Source organism: Megalobrama amblycephala, linkage group LG8 (genome assembly GCF_018812025.1).
Source record: "Megalobrama amblycephala isolate DHTTF-2021 linkage group LG8, ASM1881202v1, whole genome shotgun sequence".
NCBI classification, from domain to species: Eukaryota; Metazoa; Chordata; class Actinopteri; order Cypriniformes; family Xenocyprididae; genus Megalobrama; species Megalobrama amblycephala.
Window position 1 is genome coordinate 32929115 of NC_063051.1, and position 19241 is coordinate 32948355.

Consider the following 19241-nt stretch of genomic DNA (forward strand, 5'->3'; position numbering starts at 1 on the left):
ATTTAGAGAGAAAGTGAGTGAGAAGCGAGACCCCATACTGTGTGGCAGCACCAAATCCGAGGCTTCTTCCTGTGCTGTTCCCCGAGGCAGAGACACATGTCAGCTGCACACTGTTTACTTCAGCAACTTTTTTTCCACAGTATGTGTGCATGCTTGTATGTGTGTATTAGTGAGGAAGTTACACATCCTGTTGGATCAGTCACATATCCCTTTGTGTAGTGACCTCCAACTGTATCTTTAGTAATCTGCTGCCTTTAACAGAACACATTTAAAAACAGTATTCCAGTGGGAAATGCGCTAACAGCTATAATATAAAGGATATACTTAAATAATATCTCAGATATGTGTTCATTATGACTAACAAGCAGCATTTCATAATCCGCTTATGTAAATAAATATGATTATTTATATAGGAAGTTGGAGAATAAACAGGGAACAGATCTGACTGAAATAAACAGGAAATAATCTCTCTAAATCTAGGCTAAAGGCTAAATCTCTCCAGTTATAGTAACTAACTATAGCAACAAGTGGACATTCATGCAGGATACCTAACATCTTTCAAATCATTCCAAGATGTTTAAAACCTGAATTTGCTCTTTAAGCACTTATACTTTCATCAGAATACACCTACACTGGCACAATGTTTTCAACATTCTTTTCAAAACAGTGAACAAAGAAGTCAGTTTTTACAGATTGGAGCTAAATCTGAAATGTCCCAGGAGCCATTATGACCAAATAATATCATATCAATTTTACTGTAAAACATTAGATTCAAACAAACAGTCTTGAAGTAACTGGACCTTTTTAATGTCTGAAAAGAAAGGAAAGCCCTACTGAAGCCTTATAATTATTCCGGTAACACGTTACAACAAGATTTCAACATAAACAAACAATTAACAATACTTTCCCAGATAACAAAAATATGTTCTAAGAACGTTTGAACATTTGAAACCACCAGTTTTTTAAATGTTTAAAAAATATTTTTTCTTGGTTACACGAACATTAAAGGGTTAGTTCACCCAAAAATGAAAATTTTGTAATTTATTACTTACCCTCATGCCGTTCCACACCCGTAAGGCCTTCGTTAATCTTCGGAACACAAATTAAGATATTTTAGTTGAAATCCGATGGCTCCGTGAGGCCTTCATAGGGAGCAGTGACACTTTCTCTCTCAAGATCCATAAAGGTACTAAAAACAAATTTAAATCAGTTCATGTGAGTTCAGTGGTTCAATATTAATATTATAAAGGGACGAGAATATTTTTGGTGCACCAAAAAAACAAAATAACGACTTATATAGTGATGGCCGATTTCAAAACACTGCTTCAGGAAGCTTTGGAGCACAAATGAATCAGCGTATCGAATCTGCTGTTCAGAGTGCAAAAGTCACATGATTTCAGCCGTTGGCAGTTTGACACGCGATCTGAATCATGATTCGATACACTGATTCATTTGTGCTCTGATGCTTCATGAAGCAGTGTTTTGAAATTGGCCATCACTAAATAAGTCATTATTTAATTTTTTTGGCGCTCCAAAAATATTCTCGTCGCTTTATAATATTAATATTGAGCCACTGTACTCACATGAACCGATTTAAATATGTTTTTAGAGGAAGTGTCATTGCTCCCTACGGAGGCCTCACGGAGCCATCGGATTTCAACTAAAATATCTTAATTTGTGTTCCGACGATGAACGAAGGTCTTACGGGTGTGTTGAACGGCATGAGGGTGAGTAATAAATGACAGAATTTTCATTTTGGGGTGAAATAACCCTTTAAGGAAACATCCTATTTGATCATTGTTCAAACATTATGGGAATGTTACTTTCAAATCTGAACATTCTAAAACAATTCTTAAAAAATGTTAGACAAACATCCAACTAAAACATATCAGGAAAAAAAATGCTCCATGTTTTTGTACTAACATTAACTAACTTTAATGAATGGGACCTTATTTCTATACCCAAAGTACAATCATGCAAACATGCATAAGACACAGATGTAGAAATGCATTTATACCTCAGGATAGGAAGGTTTATTTATCCAGCATGTGCACATAAAATGTTTTAAGAAACACAACAGTGAAAACAGTGCCAAACGCATCTGTATGTTCCAGACATAGAGACACATAGAGACCTCGTCTGTTTGTAGATCTGCAGATCTCCAAAAACTGTAAACCCACATGTGCTAATGTAACTTGCCCTTGAACAACAAGACTCACCTACACCAAGATTCATATGAACTACAGATAAATTAGCTTAAGAAAGACATTCAGATTAATCAAAAGTGAATAAGATAACCCTGCTGAAAGGACATGTCAGGCCAGCAAGAATTTACAAGCTAGTCCAGACTGTTTTATCCTAAGATCTGCTAGTCGTTTAGCAGGAAAACGTATGTTTACAGTGACTCTAGATTTTGATGACAGTAACTCTATTATGTTTTGGTTTCTTTAATCAAATATTATATATATATATATATATATATACACATATACAAACTCAGTACTCCTAAGAGACAACAAAACATTTTGCATACATAGAATATATTGTCAATATTGCCCTGTATGTGGATTAAATTTCACATAAAATTAATCTCATAACTGATAACAAGGTGAAGTTCGGGATGAACAAAAAGAGCAGGACGAGCTCATCAGTATCTTCTGGAATCACATCCTAGTGATTTTGGGTCTTCCGTTGTTTATTCCTTTCTTTTACTACAGATTTTTTGAGCTAGAATAATCCATAGATCCATAGATGTGACAACCATCATCCAATGCATCAGGGTGGCTCAACCTTCACTTAAACGCAGTGCCATGAAGAAAAAAGCTTCATTAAGTTATGTTCTTCAGTCCACCTCCATTTCAATCAAAGAAATCAGAAAGACTGACCATGTGTGATGTTCTCCATAGTGTTTCACTGGATCACTGTGGAAAATGTTCACGTGACTTTAATATTCCAAATAAAATACAGTATTTTCTCTAGTTCCCATCCATAAACTGGAGATCACTGAAGCCTGAAGGGAAAATGAAAGGCTTCCTGGGGTCTACAGTCCAAAGTGTCCAGATGTATGTCCTGTAGGCACACATCTCAGTCAGTGGTGCTCTCCATGAGGCTGTTCTCCCAGAATCAAAGAGTTTCTCACATGTACAGGTTGTCTGATCGGAGAATGGTGTTCTCCAGATTGTGAAAACTCTTGCCGTTTAGAGTCTCCATGTGGCTGTCGATGCTGTAACATCGATGGACTTCTGTCATGGAGGAGGCCGTGTAGGATGCGGAACGCAGGGCATCCTGGTTCGTAAATGTGCTGCCAAACTGGATGCGGTACTGGTTCCAGTGCCTTCGCAACACACCTTGCACCTAAACAAACAAAAGAGAGGCAGATATTAAGTATAATGACAAATACAAATATGTTTTGAGTTAAATCAAAGAAAAACGTTGCATTGAGTTTGTAAAAAATGCTTACCTCGCTATTGAAAAAGCAAAATATAGTGGCAACCAAAAGGCCCTGTGGGGGGAAAAAAACAACAACTTATTTTATAAGCCTCGAAGTTACAGTTTTTTTTAGCGTAAACCAATGTGTATGAGTGCCATTTAAATATAAAATGAATAGAATAATTATAAAATGTATTAATTAAATAAAATGGTAAATAAATAAATAACTTTTTACATATAAACAAATACATTTAGATAGATTAATTCATGTTTTAAAATGTAGTAATGAACCAAGTTATACACATTTTTAAATGTAACATTTAAAATACTTTCAAATGTATAAATGGACATTTTTTTAAAGCATTTACAAACTGCATTTCTTTATACTTTAACCAATACATATTTTAATCCAATTGCCAAGCAACTTAAAAAATGTCAATAAAGTAGATTTGAGCACTTAAAAATTTGGGTAACACTTTATTTTACACATCTTACATGTACTTACTATAGTAATAAAAACATTAAATTATGCATCATTACAAGCAACTAACCCTAAACCAAACCCTAATCATAACCCTCATTATAAAGCAATTACATGTTGTTAATTAATATTATTCAATACCTTTTACAGTTAACAAGTTCACCTCAAAATAAAGTGTAACCAAAATTTGTTAATATTCTTTTGTTACATTTAACTAACATTTTAAAACATGAAGTTTCAAATGTCTATTTATTTGTCAGTTTGAAAAGTGATTTATTTTTCTGTAACATTTAACTACATTTAAAAAAAAAAAAAATTAAATACATTTTAAATATGTCTATTATATGTCAGTTTGAGAACGTATTCATTTATTTGCATTTTTATATTAAATTGATAAATTGATATTTGATTCCTTGCCTGTTGTCAACAACACCTACCTGGTAATGCATGAGTATGTTCATTATGTGCATAAATATCTCGGAGGCAAGCCGTCCATCTGGTTTGTAGGGCAGCAGTATATACTGAATGCCCAGCAGAGGTACCAGGATTAAGGTGGCCCTGACGGCCCTCATGTACAGACTGGATTCAGCCTGGTGGGTCACCTTCAGCTTTGTGATCAACACTCTCACAATGTTTAAAAGGAAGAAGAGGTTAACCTAAGGACAACAAGCAGAGAAAAGAGCAACTATGAAGAGAGAGAGAAAAAGAAATGCATTGCAGTACCTCAAAACCAAAACTCTCTAAAGACACAGTACACATAAAGCTACTTCTTAATTCATACCTTTCTGTATTTTACATTTTACAAAACTTTAATTTATTTCCGTGTTTAAATTAAAAAAGCCACACTGTACATTCTAGCGTGGATTCAAGGCTGAATGCTAAAGTTTGGATTATGTTATAGTCTTTAATAATACCTGTAAATTGTCATATAAACAGCCAAAGATATAACCATATACACCGATCAGGTATAACATTATGAGCACTGACAGGTGAAGTGAATAACTCTGATTATCTCTTCATCATGGCACCTGTTAGTGGGTGGATATATTAGGCAGCAAGTGAACATTTTATTCTCAAAGTTGATGTGTTAGAAGCAGGAAAAATGGGCAAGCGTAAGGATTTGAGCGAGTTTGACAAGGGCCAAATTGTGATGGCTAGACGACTGGGTCAGAGCATCTCCAAAACTGCAGCTCTTGTGGGGTGTTCCCGGTCTGCAGTGGTCAGTATCTATCAAAAGTGCTCCAAGGAAGGAACAGTGGTGAACCGGCGACAGGGTCATGGGCGGCCAAGGCTCATTGATGCACGTGGGGAGCGAAGGCTGGCCCGTGTGGTTCGATCCAACAGACGAGCTACTGTAGCTCAAATTGCTCAAGAAGTTAATGCTGGTTTTGATAGAAAGGTGTCAGAATACACAGTGCATCGCAGTTTGTTGCGTATGGAGCTGCATAGCTGCAGACCAGTCAGGGTGCCCATGCTGACCCCTGTCCACCGCCGAAAGAGCCAACAGTGGACACGTGAGCATCAGAACTGGACCACGGAGCAATGGAAGAAGGTGGCCTGGTCTGATGAATCACGTTTTCTTTGACATCACATGGATGGCCGGGTGCGTGTGTGTCACTTACCTGGGGGACACATGGCACCAGGATGCACTATGGGAAGAAGGCAAGCCGGCGGAGGCATTGTGATGCTGTGAGCAATGATCTGCTGGGAAACCTTGGGCCCTGCCATCCATGTGGATGTTACTTTGACACATACCACCTATCTAAGCATTGTTGCAGACCATTCATGGAAACGGTATTCCCAGGTGGCTGTGGCCTCTTTCAGCAGGATGCCACAAAGCAAAAATGGTTCAGGAATGGTTTGAGGAGCACAACAACGAGTTTAAGGTGTTGAGATGGCCTCCAAATTCCCCAGATCTCAATTCAATCGAGCATCTGTGGGATGTGCTGAACAAACAAGTCCGATCCATGGAGGCTCCACCTCGCAACTTACAGGGCTTAAAGGATCTGCTGCTAACATCTTGGTATCAGATACCACAGCACACCTTCAGGGGTCTAGAGGAGTCCATGCATGACAGGTCAGGGCTGTTTTGGCAGCAAAAGGGGACCAACACAATATTAGGAAGGTGGTCATAATGTTATGCCTGATCGGTGTATATTTAAGATTGGTGGTGAACCAAATAGTTTGAAAATCGGTCATTGACCCAGTCTATATTCATCATCAACCCCCATTCTGAATGCCTAAATGGCCCTGTAAACAGCAATAATTGTTATAATGACACAAAATCAGCTTTAAACTTGCAGTTCCAGCATTGCAGAAGTCAGTCCAAGATTCATTCATTTATCCATTACAAGCTTTTAATGGGCAGCATAATCAGATATCAGATATGACTCCAACACAAACAACAAAGAGAACACGGCACTTTGATTAAAAGGGTTGATTGCCAGCACTTAAGTTGATGTTTTGAAACAAGTTCATGCAGATACACATACAATGCCATGGGTGTGTAGAAGATAAACGAGAGAGATAAAGTGAGATGAAACGAAATGGAGAGAGAATGTAAGATTAAAAAGAATACAGACTTACCAACAGGGCTGCACAGATGGGCCCATGAATAATATAGAGCAGAGAAGTGTTCGAGCTTATCCAACAGCTGTGGAAAAAAGTGTGAGAAAAGTTCAGATTTACGGAAAGCAGAACCAATAAAAGCATGAATTCTTCATTAAATGTTCAGTGACATCATTGCCATGATTTCACAAGATGTTCTACAGACCCTCGGTACTCGGTAGTTCGGCGGTACTACAATACTTTGACTGTGTTTACTGCACAGCTATTCAATGAATCTACACCATAAGAAATTAGATTTTAGCAGAGTTGTAAATGTGCAGTCGGGATTTATTGTGAATGGAACAAAAGAGTTGTCAAAAAAGTAAGAAATCTGTAAAAAAAAAAGTTGGAAGAATTAAGCTATTTTAATGTTGAATGAAAGAGCACCAAGGCTAAGTGAAACATTACTTCAGAAATCTTTCTAATATGCTGATTAGAGCATTATTTATTTAAAATATTACTTTTTGGAACATTATAACTGTCTTTATTGTAACTTTTGATTAATTTAATGCATCCTTACTGAATAAAAATTTGCACCTTGGAATTATAAGGTTCTATCTGACAAAACAGAGTTATTCTTATTCTGTGACAACTTTACATTTTCTGATGTTTTTATGTTGTGTACAATTTGGGACTTTTTATTGAGAATACAAAAAAGTTCTATCAACAAAGTTGAATGAAATGCAAAAAATTTGAAGCTCAATATCTCAAAACTGCTCAGAAAGCAGTTCTCAAAACAATATGGTTAAAAGGTATAATAGTAATAAAAAAAAGTACTGTTGCTCAGTATATAACAATGGGGCTCATCAACTGTTTGGTTACCGACATTCTTCAAAATATCTTCTTTCATGTTCAGCAGGAAAAAGTAATTCATACAGGTTTGGAACAACATGAGGGTGAGTAAATGATGACAGAATTTTGTGTCTTTATTGGAATCACTATGGAACCAGAATCATTAAGCAGGATCAAATTGTTAAATTTCTTACAAATTCTTTTGGATTTCACTCACTTGTCATTGTAGTAATAACTTCGGGATATTGCATGTATAAATGCAGGTATTAACGGGAAGCCTGGAAAACATTTAAAAAGAATAAAATTGTTATTGAATGTTAACAAACCTTGTCAGAAAACAGCAACATTGATTAAATAGAACTCCAGTTCATTTTATGGTGCATTTTGGTAAGTTGATTTAAAGAAACATACCCCATCCTAGAAGATAATACCACATGAGTTGCTGTTTCTCAGCAAACACTGCCACCACAATGAGGGTGTGCAGGTAGATCCCTTCACACAACATCCAGAAGTAGTTACAGCCCATGAGATAATGGTGGATGAACACGGTCACTTTACAGCTCACCTGGGAGAAAAAACATTGATATGTGTCGGTGCCAGTACGACCATGTTGACTTTCTTAATGCACATTCCTGGTCATATTGTGCATGACACGAAAGCCCACTATTCCATTTGTACACTTACTGGGTTAGCATGCGTTACTTCTTGGTTGTTTGCAACACAAGTGAAAAAGATGATGGTTATAACCGAGTACAGCACAAAGGAGAAGAAAAGATTCTTGTGTAGAGTTATCCTTTGGCAACTTAAGCTCCTGAGTGGAAAAAAACAGCAAACAATATTAGACTGGGTGAAAAGGGAGGTATGTTTTTTGTGATACGGCGATAAGATTTTTTCATGTGACTTACTTAAAATAGAAAAATATCCCCAGAGACGTAAACAACGACATCAGTGACAATCCATGACCAATCAAAACCAAATAGTAGAGATTAAGTGCTGTCTAAAATAAATAAATAAATAAATACATAAATAATATATACAAAATGTACCATTCAATATGAACAAGAGAAACAATAACACAACCAGTCAAAAATTGATGTCTCTTACGTTCACCAAGGCTGCATTTATTTGATTGATCAAAAATACAGTAAAAACAATAAATATATCAAAATAACTGTTTTCTATTATATTTTACAATGTAATTCATTCCTGAGTTGAATTTATTACATCATTACTCCAGCCTACAGTGTCACATGATCCTTCAGAAATCATTCAAATATGCTGATTTGCTGGTAAAGAAATATGTATTTTTATTCTTTCCTGAAAAAAATGTGTTTACACAAAAATATTTAGCAGCAAAAACTGTTTTTAACATTGATAATAATATTAACCATTATTAATAATTGAGCAATGTAAATACATTGTTTTGCCATTACAGATTTGAGAAATGGCTGCTGAAAATTCAGCTCTGCCATCACAGGAATAAAATATTCCTAATAATACATAAAATATTATATTTTATTTTTACAGTATTTTACAATATTGCTGTTTTTGCTGTATTTTTATCGAATACATGTAGCTTTGGTGAGGATAAGAGACTCAAAAACTCAAAAAAGAAGTGCGTAATACTAAATTGAAGCTCACCTTTCTGTGATCATTAGACTTGTGTGTACAGTCCGTGTAATTTGTCCATGTTCTGTTACTCTCTGGGTGAATGAACCACTGGCCTGAATCAGTACAAATCTTCGTCGCCATTTCTGATAAAGCACAATTTGGTAATCGGTTAGTCAGGCTTTTATATAAAGTTTATGTATAAGAAGTAACCTTTGTTCAACTGCAAAATGAAAGTCTTACGTAGGACTCACCTGAGGTGTCAAAGTCAGTATAGTAGTTTGGACAGTGCTGGGCTGAAGTGAATCCTGCTTCCAAATGCTCCCAGCACAGCCATCCATCCCAGGTCCGTTTACACTTAGAAGTATCTGCAATACAGTCATTCGCAGTTATTAATAAATTTATAGTTGGAATCTTAATCTTGTGGTCTTGGTTTTGAGACCTCTTTAAGTAACAATAAAATCAAAATGGACAATTCTTATTTTTAAAGAAATATTGCAGTATAAATTATTTATACATCATATATTTTTTTTTTAAATGAATGTGCCTTTTTTTATTCGTTAATCAAAATAACTTCCCCTCCCTCTTGCACTGACATCTCTTCGCTGATGATGTGTTTACTGGCATGAGGGCGGGGCAACCTGTCACTCACATGACATCACAGCAATAGCAAACCACAACCATCCAATAATTTTCCAGTGGTCACAATCAAGTCCCGCCCTACTTTTTTTTCTTATTTGAGAAGCTGTTTTATTCGGATGTAAGTCACAATAGGGAAGAAAGGACTATTTCGTTTCATGCCGACTTATAAGACCAAATATCTTGGTATGGGTATTTGGTGTCTGGTGTCTTCTCAAGACTGGAGTAGAATAATAAAAGACTACAGACAAAAAAAAAAAAACAATATTAACAATAAATCTGTGTATACATTTATCTTTCTAGTGAGTTTTTTCACACTGAACTAAATGTGAAGAGTTCATTTGCAAAAACCGATAAACACCATTAAAAAAAAAAAAAAAAGAACTAAGTGCTGTGCATTATTCTCCATATATAGCACGTTCTGTACCTTAAATCCATTTTGTCAGAAAAACCGGTATTGTCCACTGTCAGCCATCGCAAGTTCACGTTTTACAGCAGAAGCCGACAAGCGCCCTTGTTGTTTGTGTACAGAAACTGATAAGTCCGTTTTACCGAATCAGCGCACAGTATTCAGGTCAGGTGACAAGGCTTCTAGTCACTTCAAAAAGACGCGCTAGCTGAGGGACGTTTTTCTCAAAGCTGACTAAAAGTGATCGAGGATTTATAATTTCGACTTCTGTAAGTCCTTGTACACCATACACGACTTACATGCTTAAACCTTGGTTGTTCTTTTGCGTGTGTGTGTGTGAGTGTGTGAGAGTGTACTTGTGTGCCGATCTGTTAGTGTGTGTGTGTGTGTGTGTGTGTGTGTGTGTGTGCGCGCGCGTTTGTGCGCACACGTGAGTTTGAGTGTGTTTTAAATGCAATAACAAAGCGATTACTTTGGTTTTGTTTAACTCTGAAACATGAAATGTGGAGTTATCTGCTTTTGCCAAAAATCGACTGTTGGAGTTATCTGCTTTTTAAAACAAACTTTTAATATATATATAAAAAACATACTTTCAATGAACTTTAATTTTTTTATTTACCTGTATTTTTAGAGTTATTATTACTTAATCAAAACAACCCAACTGCAGTTTGATTGATATTAGTTGGAATGCACAATAAAAAAATATGATTTGTGAGAATTAATAAAAATGGAGTTAACTGTTTTTGCAAATAAACTCTACATGTGTTTATTGCTAAATGCACTATACAAATCAATCTGAATTAAAATGTTTCCATTATAATATTAGGTACAGAAAACTATTTTGTACAAAAATGATAGACTGTAAACTTAACACAAAGTAAAACTATTTTACAGATAATAGCTTAATAATTTGTTTCGGCTTAGTACAATGACAATATAAATGCCAGTGATTGAATTTGACGAAAAAACAAAGCTGCTATTTTTTACACATAAAATCTATAACTGCCATTAGCAATGGAAATTATACTTTAGGAAGGTCTTTCCATTCCAAATAAATCATAAGTTTTGGGGGTTCTTGCCAAATAGCTTTTAAGAGCCGTCACGGAACATCCGCATCCCCTTGTGTCAAGCCTCAACTGCTGTCGTTCAACTGTAACTTGTGTGTCATACGCAGCAATGAACCACACAGTATGTTTCCATTCAATCATCCTTTCACATAAGAGCTTTCCCGTAATTTTCAGGATGATGTGACAAAACATCATGTGGTTTCTCAATGCTCTTACAAGTCAGAGGTTGACTGAGACCGAGGGGAGGAAATAAACCTCCCTTTTTCAGTGAAATTCCGTAACTGCCTTGACTAGCAGACCTTTACTAAAGAACAAACCCAAAGCACAATGACAAAAGTCTTAATAAAAAAAATCATAAAAACCAAAATGTTAGCTTGACAAAACCTGGATGAACAACACTTTCAAAAGGTTAAATGGGCCTAACTAAGAGATAGATGCTGATCTGAGATTCTGAATATTGTTCTAGATCCAACAAACGATATGTTTGAGCATAGTTTATAGCCATTGCTCATAGTCAAGAATCTTTGTGAAATAAGAACCTCTCACCTGTTTTGCTGTGATTTGTGTCTCTCATAATCTTCTGGTAACATTCAAACTGGGCGTTCAAAATATTGTGGCGAGCAAAGTCCAGTTCATGGGGATTCTTTTGTGCCGTACCTCCAGTGTCGTTCTCTGAGAGGACCACCACAAAAAACTGTTCAAAAATACAAAGAAAAGAGATCAACAATGACATTAGCTGATGAACAATAGAGAATGGCAGATATATAAACCTTGCAAATCAAATATCTGAGTGTATCAAAGATCTCTGAAATGCATAAAAGTTATGCATACATGTGGCACCCTCAAGTTTTTCTAAACTTGTATTAATTTCTTTCTTGTCCTGCACACAAAAGAAGATATTTTGAAGAATGTCGGTAACCAAACGGTTTTTGGTCCTCATTGACTTCCATAGTTTAAAGGGGCTGTTGATAATGATTTCACTTTTTTAACTTTAGTTAGTGTGTAATGTTGCTGTTTGAGCATAAACAACGTCTGCAAAGTTTTGATGCTCAAAGTTCAAAGCAAAGGGATATCTCACATCAGCTACATAAATTAAGCAATGAACCATTCAGAAACGTCCTGTTGCTTTCTACATGTTGTCACTTCTTCTTGAGTCTCCATCATTGTCCGACTCCGGTTTGAACATAAAAGGCTGAACAGTTACTCATATTTTCAGTGAGTCTGCGTGAGGTAATCGGCGCTGCTAACATGAGCTCTTGAAACTCCGCCCTCTTCTTGAGAGCAGCAGCTCATTTGCATTTAAAGGGGCACACACCAAAACGGAGCGTTTTTGCTCAGCCTCAAAAAGTGACAAATTTAACATGCTATAAAAAATATCTGTGGGCTATTTTGAGCTAAAACTTCACATACACACTCTGGGGACATCAGAGACTTTATCTCAAGTTAAGGACATCAAGTTATCCTTATAAAATGATATAATAATGTTAATAAAACATTGTTTATGACAAACAAATACCTCAGAGGTTGCCAGCAGTAAGAGAAATGAGGTAATCCAGCATCCAAACATGGTTCCACTGCTTGGCTTTTTTTGTATCCAAAATATCTGAATGCGTCAGCTGAAAGCGAACAGAGATTATTAAACATCCAAAGAATAGAGTGATTATCAGACACTTTGCTAGTAGATTTAGGTTATTTCTTAACCAAACAAGGTGAGCTTGTTGAAAACATAAAATTAGAGATTTCCCTAAAGAGTTTCTGTTGGTTATTTTCGTCAAGCAACTGACAGTACATTTTCAATTCCATGAAAACAAGCCATTAGAGCCAGGTGAACTGTCGACCTACTCCGCTCCCAGGAGTGCAGTAACGGCACTGTTGTTAAGTTGGAGAAGAGGGCGGAATCAAAATCTGCTTTACATGAAAGTTCAGTCCATCAGGAGGCCGATAATCAACTCAACAGTTAAGAAGGCATCATTAAACATACATTACACGGTTCACCGTGGCTGCATGTTTTGGCTTGCTCGATACAGATAACATCATAAATCAGCTTCAAAGCTTAGGAAGATCTGTTATAGCCACAATAAAGTTGCTTGCAAAAAGTTTTTACTATTTTTACATGCTAATATTTTATGACATCCTGGACTTCAGTCTGATTATACACAACCCCGGTTTATTCTTTTTATGGTGTTCCATGTGGAACTATCAGAGCATTCCAAAACATCTTTAACATCTGCCTCGGTTCTGCTGTTATTTCCTTTTTAAATTAATACCTGTCGGTATGGCCATGGCCAAGGGGCTGAAACATCATGTGATTCTTTTGTTCGGCCTCCAAACATTTCCTGCTTGGATGGGGACCCGAAACCACATGACTAGACTCATATGTGGAAAATTATCCATTTGGATTTGTCTTTAGTCTTGAAAATGAACATGCTTCCCAGAAGTCCAGACAAAGTGAATTAACGTACGAGTGTTTTTTTTAATTTTTTTTTATGGAAATATTTCTTGATGCAAAATGGCACTACTTGTGACTTTTGAAGAAATTTCTGTGGAAGACTTTTTATGTTGCACTACTGTAATGATATTAATATAATACTGTATTATACTGTACATTTATGATAGAGAGATGTATGTTCTGTTTGCTAACAGGGACTTTAATAAATAAAGAATTGATTTTTTTTCTTTCATTTCACCAATTAAATTCATTTGCTATTTGTTTCAGATATGACAGATCAGATGATGTAACATAATTGTAAGAGAAAAGAAGTTATGGTTAAAGTTCACCCAAAAATGAAAATTCTGTCATCATGTACTTACCTTTAAACTCGTAAGACTTTTGGTCATACAGCATACAGCAACTAGTTCATAAAGAGATTGTAAAACTAATCCAGGTGAATTGAGCCATTTAGTCCAAGTTTTCTGAAGACACACGATCGCTTTATATGATGAACAGGTTTGATTTAGGCTTTTATTCACATATAAACATTCATCGACGCACACATCAGTTGTGGTAAACGGAAGCTTGAGTGTGCGAGAACCAATGAGGTTCATTCTCGTGTTATGCAGCATGTTTGAGCTTCCGCAAGAAGCTTGTTCTCGCGCGTCAAGCAGGTTCGGTTGAGTTGATCGATGTTTATATGTGAAAATAAGCCTAAATTAAATCTGTTCTTCATATAAAGTGATCGAGTCTTTTCGGAAAATTTGGACTAAACTGCTTGATTCATATGGATTAGTTTTACGATCTCTTTATGAACTTTTTGAAGTGTCAAAGTGGTAATTGGTATGCCTTTCCGTACCAGCAGGTGACAGTAGTTGAACAGCCAATCAGAATGATCAGATGGCCTGACGGACCGATGAGCTCCGACGCTGATTCAACATGTCGAATCGGCCAAAAAAAAGCCAACGAGGACCAACTTCAGCCAACGGCTAGAACTTAGAAAACTTAGTTTGGTGTGTTCCTGCCTTTACGGGTTTGGGACAACAATAGGGTGAGTAATTAATGACAGAATTTTCATTTTTGTGTGAACTATCCCTTTAAATAAAAATACTTGACTCTGTTATATAAAAATATTTGAATGCCCAATGAATTTAACCACACTGCAGTAAAAAAAAAATCAAAGCAAGTGGCACTTGCAAACAAATGATGCTAGAGCTTTTCTCAGATATAACTTCACATTTTAACCAACTCAAGTTGACACAGGTGTCTAAACAGAGCAACCACATAAACTGTGAACAAGTTCCATTAAGTTTGACAACATAAAAGAATGAATTTTGAACCACATATCTATTTTTTTTTTTTCATTTAAAGCAAACATCTTTTTTGTTTTGTTTAAAATGCACTTGGTTAAATGTAATCTAATCTCAATGCAATGACTGTAGTCATACATTTTTAATTGCGGCCAAAGTCACCAAATGTTTTTGGTGGGACACTGTATGCCTTGTTTTCTGTCCAGAATGAGAGCTATGACAAATCACACCTCCAGAAACATCACAGTAAATGACAGAGACTTTCCATCTGAATCAGTAGGTCAGAGTATGTAGATTTATTTAACTCAGAAAACCACACAAGTCAAGACTGTTGTAGTTCCAAGCTCAATGAATGTCTCATACAGTATCCAGTGTGTCAGATACTGAAGAGTGTAAACACTGAGATACTTTCAACATTGCTTGATTTGAAAATCCCAGCCAGCTCAACATAATGTTGCTCATGAGTGATCAGGAAACCTGTTTGAAAACAGTAATCAGTTGCGTCTGTCAGTTGCGTCATTTGTAACCCTAACATCACGGTCACCTAGATCTAGTTTAGCCAATTTGAAGAACCTTTTAACATCTATGGAACCTTTCCAATGCACAAAAGGGTCTTTGTAGGTATATAAAAAAAAGTTTTTTAGATTATTAAAATGTTCTTTATAAACAGAAAACATGGTTCTTTTACTAAAAAGGCTTTTTGAGGAACCTAAAATGGTTCCTCTATGGCACTGATGCGAAAACCCCCTTTAGGAACTTTTTTTTTAAAGAGTGTACTGTGCAAAATTAGTTTGTCAATTCACAGGACAGTGTATTTGTACCTACAATCTTGATATCCATATTATTTGTCCGCTGCCCATATACAAAGGTCTTAGAGTAGTAACATTGGGTCTCATTCACTAAACATGCGCACGAATTTGAATGTGAAATCTGCACATTTTCACAAACAAATCATGATTCACCAATAACTTTCGTTCTAAAGTTTACTCTAAATTACAAAAAAATGTAAGATCAACTGAAACCACTCGTACGCAAAAATCACACGCGCTTGGTGGCCTTATAGGATGAAATTTTAAAAGATCTTAAATATATTTAATGTAAGCCTAGCTTATCAGTAAAAGAGTAAGAAGTAAAAGAGAGTTGTAGTTGTAGCACCGCGTAAAGATGCAGATACACGTTATGTACAGCTGGCAAATTTGTGTGCAATCTGTGCACACACACGTGTTGTGAATAAGGCAAAACATTTTTGTGAAAAATGCAAATGTGCGTATAAATACGAATAGTGTATGTAATTATTAGTGAATGAGACCCACTGTCTTTCCACACTGAATATTTTGAGAACTAAAGCTCAGAAAGAAATGTATAGTGAGGTTTCTTTGTTAACTCAAGATCAACATATGTAAAAGGATGACTCTATGGATGAACTATGAAGTAGCAGCAGCATCTATTAAGTACACCTTGATAACTAACATTTCTTAATTGGCTAAACAGTCTGTTTTCTTTCGCAATAAAGCACTGTTCATTTACATTAAAAAGACAGTGGCATGATAAAAGAAATACAAAAACAGACCATAAAACTACTTAATGAAACTTTAAGAGAGGAAAAACAGCTATAAATCTTATACCATTCAGGTGTTGGCAGTGGGCATAAATCACATGTCATTCTAATAGGAATGTGAAAATAAAGTGTTTTCCTAGACATTTTGGGTGATTGGATGACCCCGGCACTTGGTGGAAAAACAGAGGGCCGAAACATGATAACTTTTTGCCCTTCCTGTGAAGCTAAAGGAGTGGTTTATAGATGTGACATTCCCAGAGACCCCTCTCTCTCATACCCAAACCCTCCCTTTCTCTCTCTCTGTCACTTTCTCTCTACTAGGCCTGGTTGCAAAAAGCCACCCTCCAGATCTTGATTAAATCAGGAAGCACAAAGACAGTTAGTTTAACTCATGTCCGTTTAGGATACACCCAAGAATATAACACACAATCTTTCCACTCTTCACTTATATGGATTTATCCTAAAGTGACACAGCACAAAGTTGTATTCAGGAGAAATGAAGTGCATATTAACTGGTATAATTTGACTAAAATCCTTCAGTCATTTTTAAAGAAATGATCGCATGTGCGCATATTCCACACTGACATACTGTAATAATAACAAATGATAAAATCCTTAAAATGTAATGTAAATTGTGGACGCAGTAAACATTTATTTTTATGTAACAGTTATAGTGTATGTCAAATCTTAATAAAAGCCAAAATAATATGAATGTTCAAAAACAGTCCAGTGAAATATGTTAATAATACACTATCATGATTTTTCTTAAAACCGGTCTTCTTCACAACTTGTGTTCTCAGTGTTTATTTACTTATTTATGTTTCAATCAAGTGTTCAAGATATTCATTATTCAGAGCACAGCTACACGCTTTAATTTTCAATTAAAAGACAACAAAGTTAATTAGTGGTCAGCTGATAATGTTTTTATTATTATTTTGGAGGCATTTAGGGTGTCACCAGGACTGTAATACTGAGTGACAATTATAATTTAATGTCTGCAAATAATTGCCCAATTTAAATAAGCACACACAGGGACAAAGCTGTCCGTAAATTTTGGAATGACACTATGCAAACAACCACTTCTGTTAATCATCCAGTCAGGCATGATTACTGGAAACTGCTGATAACCTTAAAGTGGTCAAATAGGCTATTGATTATTTTGGCAGATTAATCAGTCTGCCACTATACTGTTAGTAGCCTTTTTGTAAGGTAAAATGACAGTTTTATTGTAGTATAATGTTTAAAAGTTATTGCAAATATAATCACTCTGAACTCTGATGAATGTACTATTTAAATATTACACTTTATTTTAATGTGTCCCTAATACTGTGTAATTAAACATATAAGTACTGAGTAATATTAATTAAGCACATGTCCTTACTTTAGAGTTAGAGTAGGATTAGGGTTTGGTTTGGGGTTAGTTGCATGTAATTATGCCTAATTTATAGTTATTACTGTATGTAACGTGTAACAAGGACACATTAAAATAAAGTGTTACCAAACATTTTATTGAAATTAAGATAAACTGTCACTTTTGACAAGAAAAAGGTTCCTCAATAACAAACAAATTAATAAACCATGTAACTTGGAATGATTCATTATGCTAACAGCAAGAAACAGAATTTTATTAGTTAAAATATTTCATTCAAATAAGTTTTCTATTTCAGTTCTGAGCAATGTGGCATATCAGGATGGAGTAAAGTTTGCGCAAGTGCGCAATGAGTTTATTCAGAAACCAAGAACGGGGAATAAGCGTCGAGTAAATCTACATGTTGACATGCGTTAATAAATTCTCGCTCTTACCTTGTTTGATCGGTCCTCCGCTGTCCGCTGTGGCAGTATGTAGAGTGTACTGGGAGATGTGCTCGGTGATGAGTTGAGGCCCCTGAAGCAGCAAAGGAGTGTGTAACGGGTTTCCTGTGACATCACATTGCTCATCTGAGTATCCCGTTACACCATAGTGTCGTTCTAGTTTTGTCGCGTCGCGTCGCGTCGCCAGCTTCGCTGATACCATAGATGGGATGTAGACTAAATCAGAGTGTGCCTGCTGAAAATAACAAGTATATTCACACACACACACACACACACACACATACACAAAAAAACTATAAAAGAATTCTAAATAAAAAAAGGTAAATAAATGAATGGATGAATAGAATAAAATGAAATTATGGTTATCTTGTGTCTGTGATTAAATTAACCAGACAGAAACATTCACAACATAGATATAATATGAAAGAAAACACACCTAACATTTTACAACACAACAGCACCTGTGCTAATGTTTGTAGCACGAATTGAATGCATTGAGCTGAAGCATGCGATTTGGGGAAATAAATAGCGCCTCCTGGTGTTTTAGACTACATTACTAAATGGCACAACAATACAAGAGCATCGACACGGGTACATAAGAGTCTAGTGATGTCATAAAATGTAACAAAAAATAATTGAATATTTGTCTAGACCTTATTCACAGCAGAGCCAGCTTTGATTTTTAACTTATTAGGGATAGACATCTCAGTGGGTTGTACTGTTATTTAATGTTCTGCTGACAAGACACTGCAAAATATCTTTCAGTAGACATAAAACCCCCAGACAATATGAGCTATGGAAAATTATAAGTGATCTAGGAGCTTTATACAGTGGATGGCGTTGAAAACACGGTAAGTCTATCCCTCACAGACTCGTTTTCATACCTGTCATGGTGCTGTTCTGAATAAGGGCTATAAAACTCTATTGTATATTTTCTTCAGTGCTTCCATTGGTGCTTTCTGACCCATTTTTGCACGGTGACAACTGGCTCTAAGTGACTGAAATGATGTATTCCATTAAAATATTCAACAGTTGCTTAAGGCAATAAGAAAATACAATTTTAGTTAGTGATGTGGACACAAACACCCTATTATTAAA

At 35.8% G+C, this 19241-nt stretch overlaps 1 protein-coding gene across 1 annotated transcript; it reads right to left on the reverse strand.

Annotated features, from left to right (window-relative positions):
* Window positions 1-1910: 1910 nt before the first annotated feature.
* On the reverse strand, window positions 1911-18370 carry calcrlb (calcitonin receptor-like b). Its single transcript, XM_048200679.1, has 13 exons — window positions 18135-18370; window positions 12549-12648; window positions 11579-11726; window positions 9172-9285; window positions 8951-9063; window positions 8215-8306; window positions 7994-8120; window positions 7721-7874; window positions 7527-7587; window positions 6497-6563; window positions 4348-4566; window positions 3461-3502; window positions 1911-3354 (listed from the first exon to the last, which is right to left on the reverse strand). The coding sequence occupies exons 2-13, from the start codon at window positions 12597-12599 to the stop codon at window positions 3136-3138; spliced, it is 1407 nt and encodes a 468-aa protein (XP_048056636.1). The 5' UTR covers window positions 12600-12648; window positions 18135-18370; the 3' UTR covers window positions 1911-3135.
* Window positions 18371-19241: the final 871 nt, after the last annotated feature.

Coding starts and splice junctions, on each gene's coding strand:
- calcrlb (XM_048200679.1), bottom strand. CDS start 12,599: ATGTTTGGATGCTGGATTACCTCATTTCTCTTACTGCTGGCAACCTCT. Junction 7,875..7,993: donor AAGTAACGCATGCTAACCCA/GTAAGTGTACAA, acceptor TTTTTCTCCCAG/GTGAGCTGTAAAGTGACCGT. Junction 6,564..7,526: donor AGTTATTACTACAATGACAA/GTGAGTGAAATC, acceptor TTTTTTCCACAG/CTGTTGGATAAGCTCGAACA.